Raw genomic sequence first — 25,594 nt, 5'->3', positions numbered from 1 at the left:
ATAAAATATATTAAAAAAAAAAAAAAGATATGACCTTCACTCCTGTTTCAATCATGGCAAGTACTGGGTCATTACGGAATTTATTTAGAGTACCTTAAAGGGCAGCTGCCTTCGGATAATGAGAATCCAAGCTACACATGTGGCAGCTTGGACCGCGTTTTTTGTAAGGAATCTCCACTTGGTCGCTTGCGTCTGTCAGCACCACCCTCAGGACAAAGGGTGCAGGGGGCGGGGAGGAGGGAGTGCGGAAGGTCGAGGGCAAAGGGCTGCAGTGAGAGGAGGCTATTTAAGTGGCCTGTTTACAGGTTACTTGGTTTCAACACCAAACCAGTCTTTTTCCAAGTCTCCCGCGTACCTCTGGCCCGAGGTCATACAAACCGCCCGGGCATCTCGCAGGAACTAGCAAGGCCGCTTCCTCCGGAGCCCGGACTCGGAAATTGCGCCCGCGGGGCCAAGCACCACGTGGAAACTCAGACTCTGCAAACCACCGCCTGAACCGGGAAGGCCGGGCCCGGCGACGCTCCAGGCAACGCCTCCACTGCCAACCAATGAGGAGCGGGGACCGCGTCGGGGTTTTCGCTCATTGGGTGGTGCTGGCTCCGCCCCCCGGGCAGTGCAAACCCTCCCAGGCTACTTAAGTCTCCGCCAGCCCAGGGTTGCCGAGTCGGGCTTTTGTGTGCGGGCTGCTGGTCGCTGGCTTCCTAGTAGCTCCCTTGTGCCTGGTTCTTCTAGGGCTCTCTCAAGCCCTCCCGCACCAGCTTCCTAGTTTTATCTTCCTCGCCCTTTTCCTCTCTCCTTCCTTCGCAGCTCAACATGCAGAAAAAAGACGTCTCCCCACACGGTTTCCTGCCTCACTTCCAGCACTTCGCCACGCAGGCCATCCATGTGGGCCAGGAACCGGAGCAATGGAGCTCTCGGGCTGTAGTGACCCCCATCTCCTTGTCCACCACGTTCAAGCAGGGGGCTCCCGGCAAGCACTCGGTGAGCTGGGTCTGGCTGGGGCGGTCCAGGGTTGGGCGGGAAAAGAGAGGTGGCTTGCAAGTTTAAAAGGCACCCAAGTGATTTATACAATGACTTATACATCTGGAAGGCAGCCGGGAAGGATGTTTGCTACACCTGTAATCCTCCTTGCAATAAAGGTTTGTATTGGATGGTCCAGTGATCACATTTCTTTTGATAAGCAAGACTAGAAGGAACAGTTTGTCCAACTTGCCATCTAGATTTGGCCTTAAATTCATGTGATTCTGGTAAACGTGCAGTTCAATACTGAGGATCGTAACTTCCTTGAATTACTTTTAGCAGCAACAATTATAAAGATATAATGAGTCGACTAAAAAAAAATTTAAGGGTTTTATAACTCAGAATCAAGATCATTTCCAGTAGCTGTATTCAATTGTTAATAGTTATTGAGTAACTTACTATATGCTAGATACATAATTACATGTGTTATGTGTATTACATGTATTGTTTCAGGTAATTCTGACAACTGCCGTAGCCTGAACTAAGTTCTCACTTTTCTCATTAAAAACAACAACCACAACCTGAGATTTAGGGACAAATGACTAGTCCAAGGCCACAGGGCTAATAAGTTTGGAGCTGGAATTCCAGCCCTGTTCTGGAACCCCACTTTTAGGCATTCGGCTACATTGTGCTCTACTCCAATAATGCTAGCAATAATGTAACTCATTGCATCATTTAAGCAGTGTGGTTTAGTGATTAAAAGCATAAATCATGTTGTCAGAGGACCTAGGTTTGGATTCTGACACCACCTCTTCTGATCTGGGTGACCTTGAGCAAAGTTACTTAACATATTCAAGCCTCAGGTTGATTCTGCGTAAGTGGGTTAATAGTACCTACCACATACGTTGTTGATATGTAGGTTAAGCTATATGGTACATTATAATTGCTCAGTAGTTTGGTATTTCATGATGCTCACATTTACACTTTTTTCATTGGATCCTCAAAACAATCAGATCAGGGGGCAGGACAGATATTATACACTTTTTAGAGAAAAGGAACTGACCCAGAGTCATTGATAAGTGACATGTAAGGTTTATGAGAGCGGCCTCTTTGCTAACCACGTAGCCTTTTCCCTTTTGGTAGAATACTTGATGGATCTTGGAGTACTTAAAAGTTTCTGAGGTTCAGAAAAAAGTTAGTTAAATGGACTTGGTAGGTCCTAAACCTTGGTTAAACTTCAAAAACCTCTTTACTGTGTTATGCTATAGTAAGTTGAAGAAAATTCTTTTAGATTTAACCCTTTGTTTTGTCAGGTAGAATTCTAAGGACATTTCTACAATTGGCTTAGGATACTTCTAGCTGCTGTATTTTGGAATCAGTATGTGTACACACAACCTGTCTTCCAGCATGTGGTTTGTGCCTGATGCAGAGTTTTTGTGAACGTGTGGCTGCCAGAGCTTCTTCACAAAAGTTAACCATGTAGCTATGATATTAATAATTAAATGTTTTCAGAGAGCCAGCAGGGATGGTAAAACCCACAAACTCCACTTTATACGTTTAAAAAATCAGTTAAGGGCCTAAAGAGAATTTGAGGGGCTGAATGAGAAGCATCTAATTCTTCAGTTCCATTTGGAAAGCTATTGAATGGGTCAGGGGGTAGGAAATGCTTCGAAAATAGGCTTCTCCCCACCCCCCCAAAGTTAAATCTCTGCAGTGAATATGGAAACATGGGGTACCTTCCTGTGGCAATTGCCACATGAACACAAACAGTTTTTTTCTGTCTGGTAAGTACAGCTGCAGGTCACATCAATTAGGTGATGCTGGGAAGAGATGAGAGTAGCTGGAGTCCTATAAAATATGTCTATACCGTTTGTCAAAAACAAGGAAACAAAGCAACAAAACAAATTAAAATATATACTTATAACTAATACTGGGAGCTCCTGAATCAGAAGCAAAGGTGTAAAGAGTGGCTGTCTTTATGTGCTATAGGAGGAGGGTTTTGGGGGGAGGGGCGGGTAGGAAATTATAGGGACTTTCATTTAAATCCCGGGTTTGAATTCTGGTTGTGACACTCCCTATAATACTTGGCTTTACTTTCCTCAAAGCAGAGCACAAGGATTAAATAAAATGACTGGATGAACGCATTTAGTATGGTGCCATACACATAAAATAATACAAAATTTTAAAACGTATTGTGTGGAGCTGCTTTGCCAAGAATTACTCTCCCTTTTTTGAATCACTTTTGTAGAGCTAGGATCTGATCCTTGAACATTTGTAGAATCTGTTCATAGCTTCCTGTTGGAAGCTAAACAGAACTTGCATCATTCTCTTCTTAGGAAATGAAATACATGTTAGAATTAGGTTTACTCTTAGCTTAGGTGATTCCCTTTTCTTGATGTCCCCAGGTTAATGGGCAAAGATAAGTCTAACATCATAATAATGCTAATAATACAATCAGTTTTCTAGTAGTTGGTATGGAGAGGACTTATATATTACCTCATTTTATCATCACAACAATTTCATGAACTAGATGCCTGTAGTTTATTCCCATTTATGGATATTGAGATCGACTGTGGGGAATGATAAGTAATTTGCCTGTTGGCATGTAGCTCATAAGTGGTAGGTACAGAATTCTAATCCAGTTTGGCTGACTTCAGAGCCTCTTCGTACCACTACCCTGTTACCCTTTCTATGGCAAGACATGCCATAAATAAATAAAACTTTATTACAGTAGGAGGAACTCACAGTTGTGGAGTTGTCTAGTTATGACTGTGGTCATGAACTTAGATTTCTGACTTCTTTTCTTCAGGGTTTTGAATATAGCCGTTCTGGAAACCCAACCAGGAATTGCTTGGAGAAGGCAGTGGCGGCATTGGATGGAGCCAAGTACAGTAAGTGATTTCCAATCCCAAGTTTGTGAGGTCTGGAGTCTATTCTTACATGCACAGAGAAGATCACAGAAGCACAGAGTGTAGAACTGGGATGAAATAAGGATTAGCTAGTTCAACACTGTTATTTTACTGAAACATTGAATTTTTTACCCAAGGTCCCACAGCTGGTAGACTGTGCATATATATGATTATTAGGTAAGCATAAACATGAATCGAGACAAAATGGCAGAATTTTCCGTTTGGTATTCATGTAGATACTCTTTATCTGAAGCTGTCAATATAAATAGATAAAAATTAACTAAGTTTTATAAGACTACCTAAGAGAATATAAGCTTTCTTATATTCTGGTTCATTCACCTGATTACTTGTGCCTGCGAATAGCAGCATTTGCACTAGCAGGCACCACTGATAATGTGCTCTCAGAGATTAGAAATTAGCTCTTGAATCCTGTGTTTATTTTCATAAGGGAGTGGATTGCTACTAAGTATCTTTGTATTATTTATGCAAATGATGCTAAATGAGGGGAAAATAGTGAATCAATACAAAAGTCTTAGGAGTTTTCTCACAGCAAGAGTGTGGGAATGAGAAAGAATAATGTGAATTATTGGATTTGTTTGGGATTTTGGGGAGGGGGTTGGTTTTATTTTGGATGAAATTAAACACAAAACTGCTGAAATTTAGTACTATGTGGGGAGCATTATTTTCTGCAGGAAATAAATGAGTTTTTGTCAAACACTTTTCAAGTGGGATCCAGAAAACATGGTTGTTTTTTTTTTGTTTTTGTTTTTTTAATATATTTTATTGATTTTTTACAGAGAGGAAGAGAGAGGGATAGAGAGTTAGAAACATCGATGAGAGAGAAACATCGATCAGCTGCCTCTTGCACATCCCCTACTGGGGATGTGCCCGCAACCAAGGTACATGCCCTTGACCGGAATCGAACCTGGGACCTTTCAGTCCGCAGGCCGACGCTCTATCCACTGAGCCAAACCGGTTTCGGCACATGATTGTTTTTAATTGCACTTTGAAGTTTAGCCATCTATATGAATTTTTGCAGTAGAAAACTGTAATCCTAACCTACACTTTTGTGAGGAGATTTTTTTTTTTTGAAAAGTTAATTGGATTGTCCCTTCTACCAGTCACAGTGATTTTTTTTTTTTTTTAATCATCAAGATGATCTATTGATATTTTGTCAGGATATTTTCTTTTATAGTGTTGAATGTGCACAATGCCAGTTGTTTTTTATTTTACTATGTTTGTTCAACATAAGATCATATTTGTCTAAGAGAGATTTACATTACAAAAATTAAAGTAAAATTTATTAAATTTATCAGACAGGTCTCAGGTGTGATTTTGAGTTTTGTTAAATTTGCTCAGTTATACTAGTACCGTGGTCGGCAAACGGCGGCTCATGAGCCACATGTGGCTCTTTGGCCCCTTGAGTGTGGCTCTTCCACAAAATACCACGGCCTGGGCGAGTCTATTTTGAAGAAGTGGCGTTAGAAGTTTAAGTTTAAAAAATTTGGCTCTCAAAAGAAATTTCAATCGTTGTACTGTGGATATTTGGCTCTGTTGACTAATGAGTTTGCTGACCACTGTGTATATCCCTATAGTTAATGAATCATAGCTTCGCTCTATTCCTCAAGTTTGAAATTTCTTTAGAGCGTGATATTTTCAAACTGTAATTTAATTGGCAATTGGCCTTTTATCTCAGAATTCTATAAAAGGAATTATTTCCTTGAAGTGTTTCAGAGAAATGTTACCTACTTAAAGCAGATTTATATATTTTTAATTACATAGATATTTTATCTTTGAAATGAAAAGGGGTATTCTGTAATGATACTCATCATGGGACTTCTCGAGACTCATTGGTGATGACCGTCCTATCAGCATAGAGGGACATGACGTTAATACTGTAGGTGTTTTTAACCTATTAGTCTGACTTTTTGGTTTACTCTAACTTGGTTTTTATTTTAGGTTTGGCCTTTGCTTCAGGTTTAGCAGCCACTATGACTATCACCCATCTCTTAAAATCAGGAGACCAAATTATTTGTATGGATGATGTATATGGAGGTAGGTGATCTCTTGCATTCGTGTTGTGTCAACTGGTATTTAAAGATAATAAAGTGGGTCCTGAATTATATTAACAATGTTGCCAAGATTGGTTCACTTACTTTAGATTTGAGTACTAGGAAGAAATTGTCTAAAAAGACACTGATGTTTTGGAGAGCATGCTCCTTAATGTTTGAAGAATAGAGATTGTGTGTTTTGAGAAACATTTTCTACATGCCACTTGGTGTGGATACCAAGTATGTTTTATTTGACTCTCTAGCTTAAAAAAAAAAAAAAAATCCAAGCCTTATATTCTTTACAATACACAATAGCCAAATTGTTTAACCAAAGTAGAATTGCTCTTAGTTGTATTTTTCTTGGCAATTGATGCTTCCTTATGTTTTTAAAGTGATTATACAGATAAGGAATGAACATTTCTTAATACAGTGTCCTTTCCATTTTATCTGATTCTCTTCTGCTTCAGGTACAAACAGGTACTTCAGGCGGGTAGCATCTGAATTTGGATTAAAGATTTCTTTTGTTGATTGTTCCAAAATTAAATTACTAGAGGAGGCCATTACACCAGAAACCAAGGTAATTCAGTTTTGTTTGGCTTTTTTCCCTGTGATGTTTTGTTTTCATCATTTTTGTTTACGAGGGGACATAAATCTGAATTACAAATTTTATTAGAAGCCATTGGAAGCCATCAACAAGAATAAGATAGGTCTGGTGTCTCCTAGGTATTACAGCAGGGGTCCTCAAACTTTTTAAACAAGGTGCCAGTTCACTGTCCCTCACACCGTTGGAGGGCCGGACTATAGTTTAAAAAAAACTATGAACAAATTCCTATGCACACTGCACATATCTTATTTTGAAGTAAAAAAACAAAACGGCAAAGACACCCGCATGTGGCCTGTGGGCCGTAGTTTGAGGACGCCTGTATTACAGCATAATGATTAGGTACATAAATTATGAAGTGGGATCCAAATTCTAATTCTGTATCATAGTTGTTATATTATTTAACTAAAGTCTCAATGTCTTCATTTGCAAAATGGGGATAATTGTACCTGCTTTATAGAAAGTTTGTTGTGTGAATTAAATGAGATAAGGCTTATGAAACGCTTAGCACAATTCCCAGAACATGATAAGTATTAAAAAATTTGTTAGCAAAAGCACACAATTACTAACTGCATTACCAAGCTAGTATTGGTAACAGAAGTCATCACAGAAATTGGGTTACAGAAAAGGAAGCTTGTCAGGCCCCCCAAATTCTAAGCAAAGTGGCTTTTTAAGGGTTCCAAGGGATACTTCGGCGGAATAATAGAAGTAGAGAATGGGCCACTAGCAATCTTTAGCCTCCATCCTGGGAAGCTTGTACGCCACCGGAAGGTGTTTTGTGCCGAAGTGAATGGCATATGTGCTGTTCTTTCTTGGGACCTCATTTAAATTCTGCATGGGTAAAAGAAGGACCAGTGTCTTTTATAAGTCAACCCCTTCCAACTTTTTGTTACTGATTAAAAGGTTTGAATTGTACCCAAGGTTATGTTGCAGTGAATGCTAAAAAATGAAACTATTTTCTCACACAAATACTTTGAAGATAACACCAGCGTGAACTTTGAGTGATTAAGGTTTATTTTCAAAGGAAATTTTTTTTAAAATCTTGCTTGGGAGAAAAGATAGTTATTAAAATAGCTAGTCTGAGTCTTTTTAAGGAAAGAAAGCAAATTGTGAGTATATTAATTCTTGTCAACAGAATTTATGTACTGTCTCTTTACTGACTTGAATCAATACATTTCCCCCTCTGCCCCTGAAATATTTGCCTCATCATTTGAAGTAAATTTGTTTGCAGGTAAACCTACTTTGTATTTGTTTACTTATTTTTACTTTCATTTTTATAATGAGTGGAATAATAAATTCTAACTAGGGAATAATTTTTATAGATTCTTTAAAATCAATTCTCATAGCATATATATTACTTAATTACCTTATCTTTCTTATGATAAAACTCAAGAGTTTTTATCCATTTATATAAGTAATAAAAAAAGAAATGTTAACTCTTAAAAAGAAATCAGTAGATAATGTCATTCAATACAGCGGCACCTTGTTTAACAAATAGAATTTTTTTCTTTGGTCTTAAATAACTATCAGGCATCAACTGTGTACCTGAATTGTACTAGATTTTGGAATATACAGATATGTATATGATATGGTCTCTTTCTTAAGTGAACTTGTCAGAGCTGTGTGGTCCCCACAGAGCTGTAGCCCAGTTTTCTGTTGTGTGCGTGCGTGTGTGTGTGTGTGTTGCTTTCTTCTCACTCTAAAACCCATGCTCTTCAAGTCCTGGGTTCTTAATTTATAATTTCTAGTGCATCTGGAATTATTGACATTAAGGATTTTTATTTTTTTTATCATAGAGATAGTTCTCTTTAATGAAAATTCTAGGATGTAACTTTAGACAATCTATGTTATCCTTAAGAACAAAATTTCCAGACACTGAATTATGTCTTTGGAATACATCCTCTTTTTTAAATAATTACAATAATTACCTTGAGTACTTTTCTGCTTATATGTATATTATCTCATTTGATTTTTACAACAACTCTTATTAGGTAATTATTACCAGGCCCATGATACAGATGAAGAATTTGAGGGGTACAAGGAGCAAGTTACTTAGCTATGACCTCTCAGAAATTTATGAGGGCTAGGATTCAGATTTGAACCTTTCAACTTCATCATCCAGGCTCTTCTGATATAGCCTCCCAGATGGTTAAAATATATGGGATGTATGTCTGTACAGTGTTTTTGATAAACTATTGTCATTTACTGAATTGTTTTAGCTTGTTTGGATTGAAACTCCCACAAACCCTCGCTTGAAGATGATTGACATTGAAGCCTGTGCACATACTGTCCATAAACATGGAGACATTATTTTGGTCGTGGATAACACTTTTATGTCGGCGTATTTCCAGGTAAATGCAAATAAATGTTTTGGTTTGATTAGTGGACTAGAGGGACACCTGTAATTGGGTTGAAAAGATACTAACTAATGGTAGAAAAGGCCCAACTATAATAATTTGTCTAATCAATAACTATGAGTTTGAAAATTATTTTAATGTAAACAAGGCCTTTTCTTTCCTCAGGTTAATATCTTGTATATGGGACTTTGTGTGTTTTAAATGTTGTCTTAATTAGCTTTTAGGTTTTTATAGGATGTGTAAACTCTCCAAAGATGTAACCTTATTTTATGATTGTATCTGTCAGGGCCTTGCACATAGTAGGGACTTGCATATTTATGTGCTGCTTACAAGTTAGTAACATTATTTTTCAGTCGTCCCTAATACGTTTTTATTTGACCATCCTTCCAAATAAAAAGAAAAGAAAAGCTGTACTCGGTGACATCTCGATGTATGTCACGTATTAGTTCTTCATTTCTCTTCCTTCCTCCTAGCTTCTCTTCCCTTAGCACCCATAGATTATGCATAACCCTTTATATCTTAACCTTATTTGTATTATGAATTTCTACTTTGTTTCACATTGTAGCTGTAAATATTTAGAGTGCTCCTTTTAAACCATCTTTTTTTTTTTCCTACCTACCCACCCCTCTACATACATCTCCACCCCAAAACTTTCCCATTTATCCTTCATTTCTTTCCTTTTTCTCTCTCTCTCTCTTTTTTTTTTTTCCAGATTCTTTTTTTCTGTTCCGTTTGGCTCCTTTTGGTAGATCATCTTGGGATCTCTGTAGTTGAGTAGTTGTCTGCCCCCCACCCTCACTCCTTTCTCCCTCTCTTTTCTCTAAGTAACCTAACTTTGTTTCCTTTCCTTATTAGGAGTTACCTTCTCCCTGCTCTATCTTTCCTGCCTGCACCCTGTAGTCCATTCTTATTACACTTCTGTAGTGCTTCTTTATTATGCAGAGTTCCAGAAACCCCAGCTCCTTTTCTTCAGCTCTTCAATTAGGCACGTGTTTACAAGCTCAATTGTTCCCGTTTCCCCCCTTCTATTCTGGGTCCCTGAAGTTGGGCCAAGCTTCTGCCTTCATGTGACTGGCTGACTCCCTGGAAATTTGCATAAGCCTGTTCTCCACTATCCTTCGTTTTATTCAGAAAGCATTACTATGCTTTTATTTTCCTTTCCTGAAACACTCTTCCCGGCTAAATGCATTCAGATAGCTTCATGGGCCACTTACCTTCATGATATATGATGGTCCCTCAGTACCCAAAGGATTGGTCCTAAGAACCCCTGTAGATACCAAAATCCACAGATGCTCAAGCTCCTTATATAAAATGGCATAGTAGTTGTATATAACCCATGCATTTCCTCTTGTGTACTTCAATTCATCTCTGGGTCATTTAAAATACCTAATAATACTCTGTAAATCAACGAGGCATGTGGCCTGCCGGCCGCGAGTTTGACATGCTTGCTGTAAATGCTATATAAGTAGTTGTTACTACTGTTTTGCTTAGTGAATAATGACAAGGAAAAAAAGGCTGTGCATGTTCAGTCCAGACACAACCATTTTAGGCCTAACTACATAGTACCAGAGTCAGCAATGGTATAACTTTATTTTTCAAATGTTTTCCATCCATGGTTGGTTGAATCCATGGATACAGACGACGGATATAGAGGGTTGACTGTATCTTTAGTTGTTTCCTTTAACATCTCGTAACAGAAAACCTACTAAGGCAGTCTGTTTCTAAGTGAAAATCTCCTGGCATTATCTATTTGTCACAGGTGATTTTCTTTCCTTTTTTTTTTTTTTTAATATATATTTTTATTGAATTCGGAGAGAAGAAGGGAGAGGGAGAGATAGAAACATCAATGATGAGAATCATGGATCGGCTGCCTCCTGTACGCCCCCTACTGGGGATCGAGCCCGCAACCCTGGGCATGTGCCCTTGACCAGTAATCGAACCCGGACCCTTGAGTCCACAGGCCGACGCTCTAACCACTGAGAAAAACAGGCTAGGGCATCCCAGGTGATTTCATTCTTAGATTCTTTATCCCAATTCCTTACTCATCTACCACTTACACTAGTCCAGTTAATACAGCCTAGGAGTGATCTGGCTGAGTCACAGTGAGTCCTGCATATTGTTTTAGCCTGGGCCTGTCCAGGTTACTCATCAGGCTTCGCCCTCTTTCTCCTATTACCGTCACTAATATAGTCCAGTTTTTCTACCTTCCTGAAGCCCATATCACATTGCTCATGACAGGGATGAAATGCTTCATTTCAATCTGGATGCATTCCAGTTGAATTAATCAATCACAGTGTTCCTAGGCAACCACATGTATTGATTCCACAAAGCAAATCCTCTGAAAAGGTCCTCTCACTGTTTATCCTCATGAAAACTGAATACATTCTCTTTCTTGCCTGCCTTTTGTCTTCTGGATCTTCTGTAAGTCTCAGAAAAGGCACAATGACAGATTTACCGGCATAAAGTTTCAGAGTAGAGCCCTTTGATTCAGGTAGGCCGGGTGGGAGTCCTGGCTCTACCAGTTTTTTATTCTGAGTGATCTATTTTACTAGTATTTCTTAGTCCTTTTTCCTCATTGGTACAATTAGAGTCTTACAGTCCTTATTTTACTGAGTTAGGTGAAATATTTTGCACAGTGTTTCACTGGGTTACATAAAATGTTTAACATGATTCTTGGCACATGATGCAATCAACAGATGTTAGTTACTGGATTTTTCTGTTGACCATAGAGTTTACAGAATGTTAGTCCTGGAGGAGACCTTAGACATCACCTAGTTTGAGAGATGAGCAAGCAGCTATGCAGACAGTGCTTAGAGCGGTATCTTACTTAAAACCTGATTATGAGGCCTGGCTGGGTAGGCAAGTAGGTTTGAGCATTGTCCCCTTACACCTAGGTGTTGTGGGTTCAATTCCCGGCCGAGGCCCACATGGGAGGCAGCCCATCAATGTTTCTCTCACATATTGATGTTTCTCTCTCTCTTAAAAAAAAAAAAAATTAGTAAAAACATATCTTCGGGTGAGGATTAAAAAACACACACAAAACCTGTTTATGAAACATATATAGCCCCCAACATTAATACCTTCCAAAGTCTAAACAGCTAGTGAGGTTGAAACACACACACACACACACACACTCTCTTCGTTTTAAAGAAAACATAAATGGAAAGATGTTGATAGTATATTGTTTAATGAATATGTTGATTATATCAAAGACATCTTAAGACTAGAGAATTAACTTGCAGGACAGGTGAGGGAAACAATCCAAACAAATGTTTTTTTCTTTTTTAAAGGTGACTGGGTGCAACTTTAGATTGCCTTGTCATGGAAAGCAAACCTCTGAGGAAGTGACATTTATTAATTTGTTTATTTATTTATTATTTTTAAAATATATTTTTATTGACTTCAGAGAGGAAAGAAGAGGGAGAGAGATAGAAACATCAATGCTGAGAGAGAATCATTGATCGGCTGCCTCCTGCACCCCCCACATTGGGGGATCGAGCCTGCAACCCAGGCATGTGTCCAGGCTGGGAATTGAACCATGACCTCCTGGTTCATAGGTCGATGCTCAACTGCTGAGCCACGCTGCTGGGTGCAAACAAGTTTCTTTATAAGTGATTTAAACTTGGCAAAACTAGTATAATAAAAGAGTAATTAAGAGTCAAGATCGTGGCAAACCAAGTGAATAAGCACAGCATATATTGTCAGGTTTTAATGATTAAAAATCCAAGAGATTACTTGCTGGATGTTTGTTAGTTATCTTTTGTGTTTACTGAATCATAAGAATGCCAGCATTTCTGCTGTAAGTCATAAATTTAGGAGCCAGTCAGCAACTGCCCTAGAGAAACAGGTTCAGAGACCTGTGGGCCTGAGTTTACCTGCTATTTCTAAAAAATAAAAAATAAAAAAATGTGCCTTTGGATTGACTATTGGGTCCAATTCTTTGTATTTTTATTTGCGGGGGGGGGGGGGGGGGTAAGAAAGGGAACAATATCAGGGATCCTGGAAAATTTTAAGATGTATATATTTTTGAAAAGTTAGAATAGGAATGGTTGTTACAATAACAAATAGTCAAGTAGTGAAACATATTTTCAAGTGATCTCTTATTTAAAATAAAAACCTTTTTTCTTTTCAGCGACCTTTGGCTCTGGGAGCTGATATTTGTATGTATTCAGCAACAAAATATATGAATGGTAAGACATGCAGAATCTACACTTTGAAAGTTCTTTTCCATGAATTGATGAAAATAGTGTAGGGCTATTTTTGACACTTTTGATCCCTTTTCTTCCGCTGTTATTTAGGTTTTCTCTATGACTCATGTAGCAAGTAAAAAAATTACACTTTAAGTATAAGATTTCATTTATAACAGACCTAACTATGCTCATGATTTATGAGCAGAGGATTAAAATTTACTATAAAAGATTATACTTTCATCCTGCTTACAGCTTTAAAAGAAACATTTACTTTCTATATGATTTTTATTTCATTATTTTGAGTATGACTTTTGCTATTATAAAATAAAGTTTATTTAAACTTATTCTAGAAGGCTTTTTTCCAGATTTCTCTCAAGTGAAAGTCACATTTTAGAAATTATAAATTGAAGTAAAAACATGTTGTTTTTAACTTAACAGTGTTTGTTTTGTCTTAGGCCACAGCGATGTTGTAATGGGCTTAGTGTCTGTTAATTCTGAGAGCCTCCATGATAAGCTCCGATTCCTGCAGAATTGTGAGTATTAAAAATATCTGGATTATTTTATGGTCTCAGAGAGGCTACATTTAATCTTTGTATTTCCACTAAATGTCGTAAAGTGATAGCATTCTATTAATTTAGAAAGAAATCAGAAAAAAAATTGGGTATTTAGAGGAAAGTAGAAAAATGGGGTTATAAAGATTTAGTTATAGCATAATGGGGCTTTACAGCATGACACACAGGATGAGTTGTGTTATTTTTCAAATCCATGTTAATTTTGATCAAATGTGGTTAAAGCTCAAGTGGATTTTTAGTTTTTAAGACTTAATGGATATTTTTTCTTTTCACACCAACATTTGGTATGATGGCTTTCTTATACTTTTTATATCTGAAATGGTGGTGAATATTAAATAGCACATAAGATATAAACATAATTTTCATCAGATGTCTGTCTACATATCACTTCCTGGTTAGATTGTTTAGTTATCCCAGGATAGATAGGAGTTATTTTTAAGAGACATTGATTAATTATTACAGTTTGACAAACACATAAGATACAAACATAATTAGGGTTACAAATGCCCTTCTAGGAAGTACATATTGAAATAACAAAAGGGGGCTCTGAGGAGGGAACTAAAACTTATTGCTTGATAAGTTTCATTTGTAAAAAGTCAGAGTGTGGTCCTTATCCTGGAGGCATGTAAAGTCATAGGCTGCTTTAGACAAAAGCTAAATCGACTAACCGTAGAACATTCAGTAATAACAGGAGCTGAACTGCTTTTTTCTCTATATGTTGTAATACTTTTTCAAAGAAATAAAAGGCTCAGCTCTGTGCAGTATGCCATTTTATTAAGATCATAGAAAGGACTGTTTATGTTCATATTCGAAAAGTTGCTGTGTTTGTACATAATTTTCAGGATATTCCTTTTCCCTCTCATTTTAAAGCCCATTCCTCTAAGCATAAATTATGCTCCATTCTCACGCTTCTGATTTGAGATATTAATTCCCCTTCCTCTCACCCCCTAAAACTCAAGCAATGGGTTTTGTAACTAGCTTCTCAGAGACACTTATCATGAGAAAGAGGGGTCAGAAAATGTTGGGCGTTCCTACCAACCTTCAACACTAACCCAGGATATGTTTGTTTTGCAGCAATTGGGGCAGTCCCCTCTCCTTTTGACTGTTACCTCTGCAATCGAGGTCTGAAGACACTACAAGTCCGAATGCAGAAGCATTTTGAAAATGGAATGGCAGTTGCTCAGTTTCTGGAATCACATCCTTTGGTGGAAAAGGTTATTTATCCTGGTAGGTTAGTCTGATTTCTAAGCACATATTCTTGGGATTGTAAGGCTTATCCTAAGCATCCTGTGTATGTAACATTTATTTGTAAGTTAGGTGCTTTCATATATTTTCATGTTGTTCATTAATTATTAAATGCTGCTGGGTGTCAGCTCTGTGGTGGTTCTGGTGGTAAAGAAGATAGACATGATCTATGGCCTTGTGTTGCCTAGTGGATGCTTGGATGTTAAGAAATTAGTCTTGCCCAGCCGGGTGGCTCAGTAGTTGAGCGACGACCTATGAACCAGGAGGTCATGGTTCGATTTCCGGGTCAGGGCACATCCCAGTCAGGGCACACTCAATCTCCAGTGTGGGGCATGTAGGAGGCAGCTGATGATCAATGATTGTCTCTCATCATTGATGTTTCTATCTATCTCTTCCTCTCCCTTCCTCTCTGAAATAAAAAATAAAAACATTAAAAAAAGAAATTAATCATATGCATTAGAGCAGCAATTTTCAACCTTTTAAATCTCATGGCACATATAAACTAATTACTAAAATTCTGCAGAGCACCCAAAAAAAAATATTCTACTTTTTGCCAATCTGACAAAAAAAAAAAAAAAAAAAAAAAGGTACAATTTTGATTCATTTATACCGGACAGCTATTGTTGTTGTTATTATTTTTTAAATTTAATATATTTTTATTGATTTCAGAGAGGAAGGGAGAAGGAGAAACATCAATGATGAGAGAGAATCATTGACTAGTTACCTCCTGCAAGCCCTCTACTGGGGATCAAGTGTCCTGACTGGGAATCAAACTGTGACCTCCTGGGTCATGGGTCGATGCTGGTCACTGAGCCACACTGGCTGGGCCATTAGCTCTAACTTTTTTCAGATTTAGGTTGGAACTTGATACATCTCTATTACTTACACCCATCAAAACCCCCTAAAGTTCTCTTCCTTTTTTAATTCCTTCACATCTAACAACCTGAAGAAATGCTCATGTGGAGTTAGCAGACATACATGTTACTGTTTGAATCTATTTTGCCAATGGTTTGAATTGTGGTGGTCTTAAGTAAATAACTATTTTAAACTCTTAGAGGTATCTAGCCATGTATTCTTAGGTGTACAGGAGAATTAAGTCTGATTTCTACCCTCAAAGAACTTTAATAAGCCAAGGCAAAAATACAAGGTGGGCAAAAGTAGGTTTATAGTCATGAGTACATGAAACACAGAATTTATTCTTATATTATTATTTATTAATTATTATATTATTTTTCGTAGAGTCACTGTAAACCTACTTTTGCCTCATCCTGTATCTATGCTAGTAAATGCCCTATATGTACCCTACATAAAGAGGTGTACATTTTTAAAAATATATATTTTATTGATTTTTTACAGAGAGGAAGAGAGAGGGATAGAGAGTTAGAAACATTGATGAGAGAGAAACATCGATCAGCTGCCTCTTGCACACCCACTACTGGGGATGTGCCCGCAACCAAGGTACATGCCCTTGACCGGAATCGAACCTGGGACCCTTGAGTCTGCAGGCCGACGCTCTATCCACTGAGCCAAACCGGTTTCGGCAAGAGGTGTACATTTTGAATGAAGGAAGGGAGAAATGTTTGGGGCTGTGAACTGAAGGATGGGTAGCATTTGTTAAAAAGGCTTGGACAAGGCATTTCAGGTTCATTCAATAAATATTAATTGCCAACTAAGGACCAAGCTTTGTACTAGCAACTGGAATCCAATTATCAACAAAAGAAAAGGATTTCTTATGGAACTGTTTGGAAGCCCGGAGACAGGCACCATGTGAGACTGGTGGGTCAGACTGGACCTGGGTTCAGCAACCTTGGTACTTGAGTTCAGGCTAGGAAAGAATTCGGAGCCAAGACTCAAACTATAAGAGAACATTTATTTAGAAGATTACAGAGGTAGAAGTAATTCATAGAAGAAATGGGCTGAAGAAACAAGTTATAGAGGCAAAGGAAGGGAGGGCCCTTGGAGCTTGGGGGTGAGGAAGTTAAAGGTGACGCGAGTTGGGAGGGGAAGGGAAAAGGCCTGGGCATGCTCCCGGTAGGAGAGCGAGCTGGGTCCTCTGTCTTCAGGGTGTTAAGGATGGAGATTTTAGGGGAAGATCTCAATAGAATATTCAGCAGCTCTGCAGGTGTGTCCTTTCAGGGTCAGGTTCTCCACTGATTGGCTGGTCAGCGCCAGGGCAGGGGGTCATTATCCAATGCAGCCGGCCGTGAGGTCAGCCTTGGTGTTGCTTGTCTGGTTTTGCTGTTTTTCTGGGCCGGGAGCTGACATACAGCTGAGGCCTAGATGTTATCTGCAGGGACTAAAGGTCAGGGGATCCAAACCGCTTGACCAGCGATATGCTAGGGAGGAAAGGTCATCCTGGGATGATGACCCACCCTGCAATTAATTTTTGCACCCACCCCGGGCTTTCCGCCCTGGTGACCTTGTGTACCTGGCCCATCGTCCTTGCTCTGCTCATGTTTGTCTAACTGTCTATGACAGAACTAGGTTGGTGAATAAGACAAATATTAAGCAGGACAATACAGAAGGACGTAATTAACAAGGGGTAGGGCAGTCAGTGTAGAGAATGTTCCAGGCAAAGGTTCTAATGATAACCAGAACGGTGAGTGATTTAAGCAAAAGTGTGGAAAATGTATTACAAGCAGATTCAGACTCCCCTCACGGGGAGTGGGGTGCCCAATAATGGGCTGCCCCCCCTCAAGCCTTGTAGTCCGGGGGTATATATTTGCTACAAGCCTGCTTCTATATCTATCCGAGTCGTCACCTGATTGATTTCCTCAGTTGTTCTTGCCCAGCAACGGACCTGAACTTTCCCTGTTTCTACGTGTTCTTTCTCTGTCCCTATGCTGAACTTGCTCTGTTTCTATACGTCAGTTCACCTTATTGTTATAGGCCCTCCCCTGTTTTCCCATGCCTCCCGCTTTGAGTCCAGAAACATTTTATAATTTCTGCTTGGTTGGTTCTTGTGGTGAGGCTGGCTCAAACTGCCGTGTCTACCACTGCCTATGTTCCACCTGCCTTTGCTTTCCACTGGACCCCTGTCCTATCTGTCTGTGTTTCAAATGAACCCTCTCACTGAGATGAAAATAGAGTGTGGTACTTCTGGTGTAAAGAAAGCTGGTGTGGCGAGAGCAAAGAAAAGAGATAGAAAGGAAGCCAGAGAGAGAAAGACAGGGGCCAGAACAAGCAGCCAGCTGAGACCATCGGGTACAGCTCATGATTAGGCTTATTTGTAGTTTACTTGAGCAAACTGATTTTTTTTGTTTTGTTTTGAAATTATTTGTTTGACTCTAAAATAAGACTTTATTACAGGGCTGCCCTCTCATCCTCAGCATGAGCTGGCAAAGCGTCAGTGCACAGGTTGCCCGGGGATGATCACCTTTTATATTAAGGGCGTTCTTCAGCACGCTGAGGCTTTCCTCAAGAACCTGAAGGTAAGCTTTCAAAACAGGTTATTAAATTCTAGAGGTAAGGCCTTCTTACGGCAGTTTATTATCTCTCACTTCCATTCAACTCAGATGAATGTTTTGTACCTGCAGATCACACCTACAAACCTCTTTATCATGAAATGCATCGGGTTAGAAAATGGCTTTGGTGTGGTAGCAGATATCTGAATATGTGTATTTATTTAGCTCTCCAGAGACTGCCATCAGTTTGAGAGAGACAGGATGGTCTAGCGCATAGGTTTTCAAGTTTATTTAAAAGTAAACCCCTTTTCCAAATGAAATATTATGTTGAGACCTCAAAGTAAGGTGCTGTTAGTACAATGCCCGAGCCTATGCTGGAACCCAGCCCAAGAATGGCTTTCCAAACCTGTGGCCTCCCAGGCTGCATCTGCCTGGAGTGAGGGAAGGGAGGCCTTTGTCTAATTGCACAGTGGCAGGAAGTTCTCAGGGGCCCACGGAGAGTCCTACATAACCACACACTAAGCTTTCGTTGGTCAACCTCACGCAGTAGACTGAGTTTTAAATACTATCGGTATAAAGAGTAGGGTGCTACCAGATTCGTCAAAGCCCTACTGGTCCATCTCTGAAATCAGAAAAATAGTAGTGTGTATTTAATTTAATATGGCTGTGAGAGTAATTTTTAAAATATTTATAAAGTTCTTTGCTACTATAACACTAAATACCAAAACTGATTTACTTTTTCTTCTATTACAGGGGGCAGTTTAATGGATGTATTAATTTAATAAATGATACATACTAACAAATAAGTGCTTAAACATTTAGATATTTTTCTTTAATGGATAACTGTAACCAGACAATCAATGGGTCCACACTGCCTGTCACTACTTGAGCCAATTAAGCAGAGAAAGGGTTGAATTATACACAAAAATCTGCTCTGCAGCCCCCCATAAACCAACTGCTTATATAGGGTAGGACCAGGATTACATGGGGAAGTAGGGATTACAGGAATGGGAAAGTAGGCAATGAGGGATGGGACTCCATTGTTTGGGCAACAAGGTTGTTAATCCTTCCATGATAATAGGCAGGTCTTGAATGAGAATGGACTGCATTCCAAGGTTGACTGCCAGGTCCAAGGTTGACTCCCAGGTCCCAGGGGGCATACAGCTCCCAGCCAGAGTAGACTGTCCTTTCTTTAACCAGAACAAGGCAATCATGGTTAACAGAGCATGATTAATATTTCCCATAACCACAACTAGTCTCCAATATTCTTTGTGCCCCTAACATAACCACAGAGCTAGGTCTCAAATGTAGTAATTCTGAGGTTTTAGAGCTCAGATTAATTAGGGAGGTATAGGAGATTTATCAACTTTTAATGTTGCAAAAGTTTATACATAATATGTCTCATTAATGAAATCATTGTTATGGATCCTATTCTCATTTTTTTCTCTGACTTTCTTGGCCAATTATCGTTTATTCATAATCACTATTTCCCATCCTCTGTCCCAGGGCCATTTAATTAAAAACATTTACTTGTAGATATTCGTATTTTTATTTTGGTGGAAGCTCTAAATTAATATTTTCTTTGCTATAGTTATTTACTCTGGCTGAGAGCTTGGGAGGATATGAGAGTCTTGCTGAGCTTCCGTAAGTATGTTTTTCTCTTTCATAGTATTTTAACTTTGATGTCAGTTTTAATGATCATTTGATAAAGAAATATGATGAAACCAGAAATAATTCAAGATATTTAATGATCAGAAGAGCATGGTACTATTTAATCAGAATGGATTCTAACTCAATAGAATGGAGACTGATGAAATCTCATGGAGGCTACTTATCAGTGTTCTCTGGAATTTATCTCCACGCCTGTTCTGTCTGAAGGACATTCCAGCAGAGATTGTATGTTGGGCTTTCCGCCTTTGGCCCAGGACTTGTTCCATCCCACTCCGCCCTGGAAGGGAGATGGAGATTTTGTCCTAGAAGGGCTGATTTCAAGGCTCCTTGGGAAATGGGGAATGTGTCTCTGATGAAACACCTCCAACGCCCTGATTGTCAGGAGAGGGCCCAGCTAGCTACCATCGAATATCTAAGAAAAGATTTCAATCAAGGACATTGTAGAAAAGCAAGCAAGAATTTATTGACTGCAGCAAAAACACGTAGGACAGTGAAACAAGGAAGGGCATAGGAGAAGCAACAGGAGAGCCTAGGTTGGGCTTCTTTGGCTCCCTGGGAAGTCAGAGAAAAGGGGCCCTGGGGACAGGGACAGGGGGTTAGCCTGGGACGAGCTGCTACTGCCCATTGCTCTCCTGGTTACAAGTCTCTTGGGGCCCCTTGGAGTTTAGGAGATAGGTGCCTGTGTGGGGCGGGGAGGGAATGTAGCACCTTATTTTACAGACAAGGAAACAAAGATTCAGGAAGTTTTGCTGATCCCTCAGATGTCACATGGGAATATGTTAGGAACTTAACTCTTTTTTTTTTTTTTAATATATTTTATTGATTTTTTACAGAGAGGAAGGGAGAGGGATAGAGAGCTAGAAACATCGATGAGAGAGAAACATCGATCAGCTGCCTCCTGCACGCCCCCTACTGGGGATGTGCCCGCAACCAAGTTACATGCCCTTGACCGGAATCGAACCTGGGACCTTTCAGTCCGCAGGCCGACGCTCTATCCATTAAGCCAAACCAGTTTTGGCAGGAACTTAACTCTTAAGGCTTTGCAATGAGGGGAGGTAAAAGCAGCCTGGATCTGGAGTTGATGCCAATTCTACCAATTACTTAACCTTTAAGGTTCAATATTTTTATCCATATAATGGGCTTAATATTTGAAATAATGATTATCATTTATTGATTACCCGTCCCACCAAGCATTCCTGAATTATATCCTGACTTCATTGTATGTTACTATGACCATATGTTGTAATTATTGCGGTGGTCAATCAACAACATTACCTAATAATTTTCAACTGCTTGTGTGTTTTAATTTCCATAAACATTTCTGGAATAACTATGTTCTGGAAGCATTGTACTGAGGGGGTATTAGAGATTACCGAAATTTGGGCACATTTTCTGCTCTCTCATCATAGTTTACAGTTTCTGAGTAGAGTTAGGCAATTTCACAAAGTTAAAAAGAAGAAATGATGTCCCCCAAAATGATTCAAATAATTAAGATAACACTTAGAGGTTTTGTTAGTCTTTCAAGGAAGTGCCTGTTAAGTCTGGATGCACAAGAGGGCACACTCAGCATATGAAATTGGGTTATTTTTCATAGTAATGAAATGTGTATTACTTTAAGGCGAGTCTTAAACCTCTCCTGATTTGTTTAGGGACTTGGTTTAAAGTTGCTTGGCCCTCAGACGCTCCTGCTAGGCCATAACCCTGCTGCCTGTAGAGGAGTGAATTTAGGTCAGAGCTTGCCTGTTCTATCATCCTCCTTCGGTGTCTCCCAACTTGGCTGCAACTAGTGCAGCATTGCAATAAGGGAGGGAGGGGAGAGAGGAAGCAGAGCCAGTGTGCACTGGGTTGGTCTCCCAGCCTGAAAACATGTATTAATTTTGTGACCTTAAAAAAATTGCTTATCCTCTCTCAACCACAGTTTTCTCCATTGTAAAATGTGGATAATACTGTGCCCCGCTCTTAGGGTTGTTGTGAGAACATGGGGGGAAATAATGCCTCAGCTAATGCCTTGGTTCATATTAAGTGCTCAGTAAATGCTAACTACTCTTACAGATTATTTTTTTATCAGGCTTTTACTACATTACTATATTGCAAATACATCCCAGGTACATGTAAGTGCTTTTATATGTTCCTTCCACTAAGGACTGTGACACACTTTTGAGATGGATGTTATATCCAATTTTTATCCATTAAAATTAAATTAATGCACATAAATGACCTAGAGTACCTGTTTTATGAGGAGCATACAATAAGTGATAGCTACTATTATTTCAGATAAGGAAATGGACTCTGAGGACAGGTAAGTTTTACAAGCCCACACAGCCAGTATGTGGAGGGGCTGAGATTCATACCCACGTCTATTGGTCTCAGAGGTCTAAGTTCTTATTTCTACCTGTGCACGCTCTGTTAAGGAATTAAGAGCCTGAAAAGGCAGAACATCTTAAGGAGGATGTTTACATGTAAAACTTAGAGTAGTGAAAGAAGATATCCATTTACTTTGACCATGACTGAGATTTTCTTTCCATGGGCCTGAAGTGAGGTAGGAGAAAGCAGCTTAGGCATTGATTTTACTGGCAGTGTTCGGGGAAAGGCCGAGTGTTGGTGGCAATGTGAGTGTTAGAGTTCAGAAAGACTATAAGCCCCTCTGTGATGCCTCAGCCCACAGAGATCTCCCTCCTCTGAGCTCTGGCAGTCCTTGTTTTCATACGGATTCGTGTTGACTATTCCGTTTTGTGAATTGTCATAGTCTTTAGCTCCTGCTTTGTTATCTAGGGTAAAGAAAATATCTCATTCTTCTTAGTTTCCTAACTCTGACTATAATGCCTAACCCATAGTAGGTGCTTTGCCTTTACACTGGGTTATGTGCCAGAATTCCTAATGCACACTGGCTGTTCCTAGTGATCCTGGGTTGCCTTTTCCAGATCTGTCTCAGAAGGTCCAATTCTGGATTGATTCATTGATCCAGAAGAAATTAATTCTGATTGGCTCTTGGTCCCAGAGGCCTCTTGTAAGTTCAGCTGGTTGGTCATGGCATATGATTTCTGGCCAAGGTCTCATTCAGGCAAGGTAGAGGCTGTGTCTTTCCCTACTGTATGGGGTGCTTGACTGGCACCTTCAGTGTCTGGATTGAGTGTACCTTACTGATGCTATAAATTGATAAAAAAGAGTTTGGATTTCACTTAAGTGACTAGAAAAGATAATATTAACAATTCCATTTTTTTTTTTTGCCTATAAAAAATTATAAGCGTGTGAAGAATTTGATATTTAGAGTAGAAGAAATTAGAAGATAATTGCAATTTATGATTCAGAATATGCCTCCATTGATATAATATAGTAGTAAAAAATATGCTCACTCTGGGCCCGGCCATTGTGGCTTAGTGGTTGAGCATTGACCTACGAACCAGGGGTGTTATGGTTCAATTCCCAGTCCAGGCACATGCCTGGGTTGCAGGCTCGATCCCCAGTAGGGGGCCGGGGGATGCTAGGAGGCAGCTGATGAATGTTTCTCTCTCATTGATGTTTCTATCTCTTTCTCCCTTCCTCTCTGAAATCAATAAAAATATACATTTTTTAAAAATTTGCTCATTCTTCCTTCCAGGGCAATTATGACCCATGCATCAGTGCCTAAGGACCACAGAGATGCCCTTGGAATTAGTGACACGCTGATTCGACTCTCTGTGGGCTTAGAGGATAAAGAAGACCTACTGGGAGATTTAGATCAAGCTTTGAAGGAAGCAGTAAGTTTTATTACTTTAGTGTTTGTGGGGGTGTGTGCATGAAAGTGGTGCTTAACCTTGGGGCTGGGGCTCAGGTTTATAAAGAGAGGCCTTGCTATGAATGCTTAAAGGTTTTTCTCTTCCTACAATAAACAGGGTGTATAAATGTGCATAGAACGTAGTCAAAGTGCAGATTTAAAAGATGGTAGTATTCAGAAAAGAGTCCTTAGGGGATGTGAAGTCATTGCCAGCATATTTAATAACCTGTTTTTCTTGTGCACTGTTTTTACAGCACCGTCCAAATGCACGTTGAACCTAGCATACCAGAACTGCTATTAGAAGTTGCTTCCTGAGAAATCAAATATTCTGAATGATCAAATGGACCATTAATGAACTTTCATAGATTTTCAAGTGAAAATTTTAAGGCACCTCATTATCTTTCACACAACTGTAATCTTCCAGGGATCATCCCTGTTTTCCACAGTTTCCTCTTTCCCTTATTGTCATTGACAGGTCAATTCTGTTAATATCTTTTTGTTAATTTTGGCATACATTTGCCTTTGAAGGAGGTGAAATTTGTGTTGCTTTTTGGGATTATTCTCTTTTTTTTCATAGCTTAAGAATTATATTGATCATGTTTACAATATAGTGATAATTCACTTTTGATGTTTTCTGAAGAACTTAAATTATTAAATGAATGTTTTTAAATCAAGTGTGATTTTTCATATCGTTGAAAACAGCACTTAAAACAATGGTTTACACTTAATTACCATAAGCCAAAAATCACATGCCTGTAAAGTCTACTGTGAAAGTCTACTGATTTAAGATGGTGTTTACTATTTTTTAAAAAATAAATCTAATTATCAAATCCATTCCATTGTGATGTTTCTGTATTATGTGGAATTAACTTGGATTCCTGAGCCCTATGAGTTCTTAGCTCTTATGTTAATTTTTACCAATTCAATTGCAGAACTATCATACCCAAATTGTAGTGTTTGCAGATTAGTTACAAATTCTATCCATAGAAGGTCAAAAGCCATTTTTTTAAATAAATCTTTATTGTTCAGATTATTACAATTGTTTCTCCTTTTTTCCCCCCATATCTCCCCATCACCCAGTTCCCTCCCCCCCGTTGTCCTTATCCATAGGTGTATGATTTTTGTCCAGTCTCTTCCCATACCCCCGACACAGACACCCCTTTTCCCCTGAGAATTATCAATCCACTCCCATTCTATGCCTCTGATTCTATTATGTTCACCAGTTTATTCTGTTCCTTAGATTTTGAATTCACTTGATTTTTAGAATCACTTGTTGATAGATATGTATTTGTTGTTCATAATTTTTATCTTTACTTTTTTCTTCTTTTTCCTCTTTTTAAAGAATACCTTTCAGCATTTCATATAATACTGGTTTGGTGGTGATGAACTCCTTTAGCTTTTTTTTATTTGTGAAGCTCTTTATCTGCCCTTCAATTCTGAATGATAACTTTGCTGGGTAGAGTAGTCTTGGTTGTAGGTTCTTGCTATTCATCACTTTGAATATTTCTTGCCATTCCCATCTGGCCTGCATAGTTTCTGTTGAGAAATCAGCTGACAGTCGTATGGGTGCTCCCTTGTAGGTAACTAACTGTTTTTCTCTTGCTGCTTGTAAGATTCTCTCTTTGTCTTTTGCCCTTGGAATTTTAATTATGATGTGTCTTGGTGTGGTCCTCTTTGGATTCCTCTTGTTTGGGGTTCTGTGTGCTTCCTGAACTTGTAAGTCTATTTCTTTCACCAGGTGGGGAAAGTTTTCTGTCATTATTTCTTCAAATAGGCTTTCAGTATCTTGCTCTCTCTCTTCTGGCACCCCAAAAATTAGGATATTGGTACGCTTAAAGCCATCCCGGAGGCTCCTTATGCTATCCTCACACTTTTGGATT

The 25,594-nt window shown here is 39.0% G+C and overlaps 1 protein-coding gene across 1 annotated transcript; it reads left to right on the top strand.

Moving 5' to 3' along the window:
- The first annotated feature begins 655 nt into the window (after positions 1-655).
- Positions 656-24,579, top strand: CTH (cystathionine gamma-lyase). Its single transcript, XM_079776182.1, has 12 exons — positions 656-981; positions 3,770-3,851; positions 5,829-5,924; positions 6,388-6,497; positions 8,741-8,872; positions 13,011-13,068; positions 13,524-13,601; positions 14,715-14,867; positions 18,195-18,316; positions 19,881-19,933; positions 23,559-23,697; positions 23,969-24,579. Exons 1-12 carry the CDS (start codon positions 814-816, stop codon positions 23,987-23,989), a joined length of 1,212 nt encoding a protein of 403 aa, XP_079632308.1. The 5' UTR covers positions 656-813; the 3' UTR covers positions 23,990-24,579.
- The last annotated feature ends 1,015 nt before the right edge of the window (positions 24,580-25,594 follow it).

Source organism: Cnephaeus nilssonii (assembly GCF_951640355.1).
Source record: "Cnephaeus nilssonii genome assembly, chromosome: 7".
Classification (NCBI taxonomy): Eukaryota; Metazoa; Chordata; class Mammalia; order Chiroptera; family Vespertilionidae; genus Cnephaeus; species Cnephaeus nilssonii.
Note: the sequence above shows the minus strand (reverse complement) of the source record. Positions and strands in the feature narration are given on the sequence as shown.

Excerpts from the sequence above, each read along its gene's own strand:
- CTH (XM_079776182.1), top strand. The coding sequence starts at position 814 with ATGCAGAAAAAAGACGTCTCCCCACACGGTTTCCTGCCTCACTTCCAG. Across the intron at positions 14,868-18,194 it reads GGAAAAGGTTATTTATCCTG|GGCTGCCCTCTCATCCTCAG; the intron begins GTAGGTTAGTCT and ends ACTTTATTACAG. Across the intron at positions 19,934-23,558 it reads GAGAGTCTTGCTGAGCTTCC|GGCAATTATGACCCATGCAT; the intron begins GTAAGTATGTTT and ends TCTTCCTTCCAG.